We start from the raw sequence: 3,819 nt of genomic DNA on the forward strand, positions 1-3,819 counted from the left end.
GATTTGATTTAATTTAATTTCATTCATGAAAATATAGTTTCTTTTTATGGGATTATCAAGTTAGCAATGGCAACACCACACTAAATTAACTTAGTTCCCTTTTTGACCTCCTGTTAATTTTATACATTCAATAATTTGTATGAAGAATAATACTATATACTTTATAAACAAAATTGGATGGATATTTACATTTGTTCGATCTTAGGATATTGAAGTAATTTATCAATCTCTTGATTATCTTTTAACATAAACAATCTTTTGACTGGAGAATGTTATATGAACTTTCTACCATAGTGGATAATTGGATATTATTATTATGTGAGACAATGGAAATAATTTGACAAAAGAAGGATCCAGGAGTATAATGAATAGAAAGATTGAAAGAATAAAAGTTTTTTTAGTTAGACCTATAGAATAATTCACTCAACATTTTTATTCCAACTATGTATATAACTCAAAATGGATAGTTTTATATATGTTTTTCCTTTTTATTCTCTATTTGAGACAAACCATTCATAATTAAATGTTTTTTTATATGTGCTTTGAGATCAAATCATCCAAATAAAATCGGTTGCTTCTAATCTAATTTTAGTTTATACATTTGAAGAGAAACCCTACCTAATAAGTTTGTCTTTCTTGTATGATAAAATTCAATCTTTCATTTCAAACTTTTTATCCTCTTCAGAAAAAGGTAGTCGTACTCTTACCCTTTTTCTTTGAAGTTCATTGCCCAAGTCAAGGAAAACAAATCAAACAAAATAAGGAAAAAGGAGAATACATGTATAATGCTTTATAATTGCATATACTAAGCTGCAGCTGCATTTCTTTATTATTTAGTACTTCATTAAATTGTATACATTTTTTATTTCTGCCAAAACAATATATTATAACCCAAAACTCTAAGAAATGCTTCAGATTTTACACAGTTTCAAAACAGAAGTATATGGTAGGTAGAAAAGAGAAGAAAAAGTTTCTTAAATAGATGACACTCGTCCTGTCACACTCAATAAATTACTCATAAAAGTGCAAATATAGGAATATATATATATATATATAAATTACATAACATGATCAATTGGCACGTGCAAAAATATTCACATGCTTGAAAATTTTACTGATCTATCCAATAATGGTGAAGAATAATGATCATTTTGTTATGAAAAAAAAAAAAAAAAAACTTTGAAAACACTCTTCTTGGTCAAATTTTGACTTGGTGGGTAGCAACAAAACTGAGTGTTTTAAAGCTCACACAAAGACTTTCTTTAAAAAGCAACCGTAATAGGTTCCACATTTTGCACGAAGAAAGAAATTAAATTAAAGAATTCATATGATGATATTTTTATTAGCATTCTCACTCTGAATTTTAAGAATATATTCATATATTGTGTTTTTTTAGTATAAAAATTATTATGATTATTTAATTAATTTCAAGGTACTAAATTTAATATTTTGACTAAAATTAAACATTTAAGAGTGAACAGGTTTGAAAGTACATAAAATGGTATTTTAATCATATAAATATATGAATAAAATAAAAATAAAGCTCAACCTTATAAGATATTATATTGTGGGAACAAATATAATATATTCGCCCAGCTCTTCATGCGTTACACATAATTTCTTCTCTGATCACCATTAAGCAACAAAATTTAGCTATATATATATATATTATCTACGAGAGTAATTAATTAAAGTAAAGCCTAGAGATCACAATATCCCTTTTATTATACGACTTTAATTTATATATGTTTATATTAATTTAATTGCATGGATGGGTAGGAGGGGGTTGTGGTTGGGTGAAGAGCAAATTATGTGTATAGAAGAAGGTAATTAAACTCAGGGAATTTGGATGATTAATATTACTACATAAGTAAGCTTCTAATTATGGCAGCTTGAGCACTTTCAGGATCTGTTGATGCCAATAGTTCTGATAATCGATCGCTTAAATCATCCACCTCTCTCTGTAAGCTTCTTATATAGTTGCATGTCTCTTGTAGAACCTTTGAAGCTGATACCTAAACAACCACCATACACATTTTGAATTGATAAGATTTTGTTGCGACATAAACGAAATCGACGATCAAAGAAAATGTTAATGGTAAACAAAAACTTCATGCGTTAGTAAAATAATACAAACGCAAAGGTGCTAATAGAAATTAGAGTGTTTGTTAAAGACACTTCTCTAAATTTGATGCTTGAAATCGTCAATAACATATAATACTTATAAACAAATTAGGTTGCCGCCTTTGTGCATGTTTGCTCATTCAAAATGTTAGATAATAGGTTTAAAGCGTTCCAACACATTGTTTTCAATTAATTTTATTGTTGAAATATCTCAAATCTGTTTTATATACACTCTAAAAAGAACTTGGTACACTATATAAACTCACTTGTGCTTTAGTATTTGCAATATGATACTTTCCCTTTAGATTATTATTAGTAAATTATGTAAATTTTTGTATTGACTCTTTATCGTTTCCTTTTGTCTCTAGTTTCTTTTCTTTATTTTCTACTTGTATAAATCATGGAGATAGAAATTTGAAAACAAGAAAAAATGAAAAAAAGAACTATACTTTGTCATTGAAATGAGACTTACAATCCACGTGTTTTTGTTAGAACATTGTTTTCAACGATGAGGTTAAATTCAATATAGAACACATTGTTTTGCATTGACTTGCACAGACTGTTGAACAAGTTTTAATTGAAGGGGATGGAGATTATAATTGAGAAATGCTGAATGACTTAATTAGATTCAAAGTCCAATAGTTAACCCACTCTCCTTCCTGTTGGGAGCTGCTAATTAAAATTAGCACACAACACTTGATTATGCAAACTAATATCCACACAATTAACCACCAGCTTATCTAAGTACATAAATCAATTAATTTAAAGTCATTGAAGTAAGTAATAAGTGAGAATAGTAATTAAAAAAAGAAAGAAAGAAGTAAGAAAGAAGAAATACAATACCCTAGAGGAGGAACGGCCGTTGCGAATCTCAGGAATGAGCTGTTGTAATTTGGATATCAAATCAGCAATTTGTTCGTCAGAAATATTCCTGGAACCAACACCCGAGCGCCGAGAACGCGAGCTTCTCCCCGACATTGTTTTTGTTTCTTTCAAAATTCAACAAATTCAAATTTTAAAAAAATTGTCAGATATAATAATTCCCTCCCCTCCCCTCACTCCTTTATTATTTTTGAAAAAAGATCAATAATAAACTCGGGTAAAGTAAAGATATTGGGGAATTGAGAAAGCTAGAAAGGAGAGAGTTGAAGAGAAACCCAAAATGAAAAGGAGAAGGTCTCTATAATGTTTTAGTTGGAGAAAGACAATATATATAGAAAGCAATATATATGTGGGGGGGAACTTAGGAGTATGAATGAGATGAATGGATTAAATTAATAAATAATGATTGAGAATTAAATTTGTGTTAATTTGAAAAGAGACAGGCTAAGAAAAACAATAATGTAATGTTAATTGGACAAAGAGATATGGGAGGGCATGAAAAGAAAGGGGAGGAGGGGAAGTGTTTTTAGAATGAGTAATACACTATTTGTTGGGGTCGAACCGGACAACTTTACCCAATGGCTCTAATACTCACTTATACACTTATATTTAAATTAAATAATAACCCTAAAAGCTGCTCGAGGCCATAGCCATACCGTCCCTGCTCCTTCTGTCTCCAAACTGGGGCTAAAACTTTCAACTTGTTTATGTGGTTTTCTTTTATATTTATATATAAATATGTATAAGCGGGCCTCCTTGTGTCAGCTTCAGAGTACTGCACACCCATGTTATCAAATTAATTACTATTTTCTT

The 3,819-nt window shown here is 29.3% G+C and overlaps 1 protein-coding gene across 1 annotated transcript; it reads right to left on the reverse strand.

The window, feature by feature from the left end:
* Positions 1-1,538: 1,538 nt before the first annotated feature.
* Positions 1,539-3,543, reverse strand: LOC101221116 (transcription factor PRE6). Its single transcript, XM_004135137.3, has 2 exons — positions 2,968-3,543; positions 1,539-2,015 (listed from the first exon to the last, which is right to left on the reverse strand). Exons 1-2 carry the CDS (start codon positions 3,100-3,102, stop codon positions 1,863-1,865), a joined length of 288 nt encoding a protein of 95 aa, XP_004135185.1. The 5' UTR covers positions 3,103-3,543; the 3' UTR covers positions 1,539-1,862.
* Positions 3,544-3,819: the final 276 nt, after the last annotated feature.

This window comes from Cucumis sativus, chromosome 5, assembly GCF_000004075.3.
Source record: "Cucumis sativus cultivar 9930 chromosome 5, Cucumber_9930_V3, whole genome shotgun sequence".
In the NCBI taxonomy this organism is placed as follows: domain Eukaryota; kingdom Viridiplantae; phylum Streptophyta; class Magnoliopsida; order Cucurbitales; family Cucurbitaceae; genus Cucumis; species Cucumis sativus.

Coding starts and splice junctions, on each gene's coding strand:
- LOC101221116 (XM_004135137.3), bottom strand. CDS start 3,102: ATGTCGGGGAGAAGCTCGCGTTCTCGGCGCTCGGGTGTTGGTTCCAGG. Junction 2,016..2,967: donor ACGGCCGTTCCTCCTCTAGG/GTATTGTATTTC, acceptor GTGGTTGTTTAG/GTATCAGCTTCAAAGGTTCT.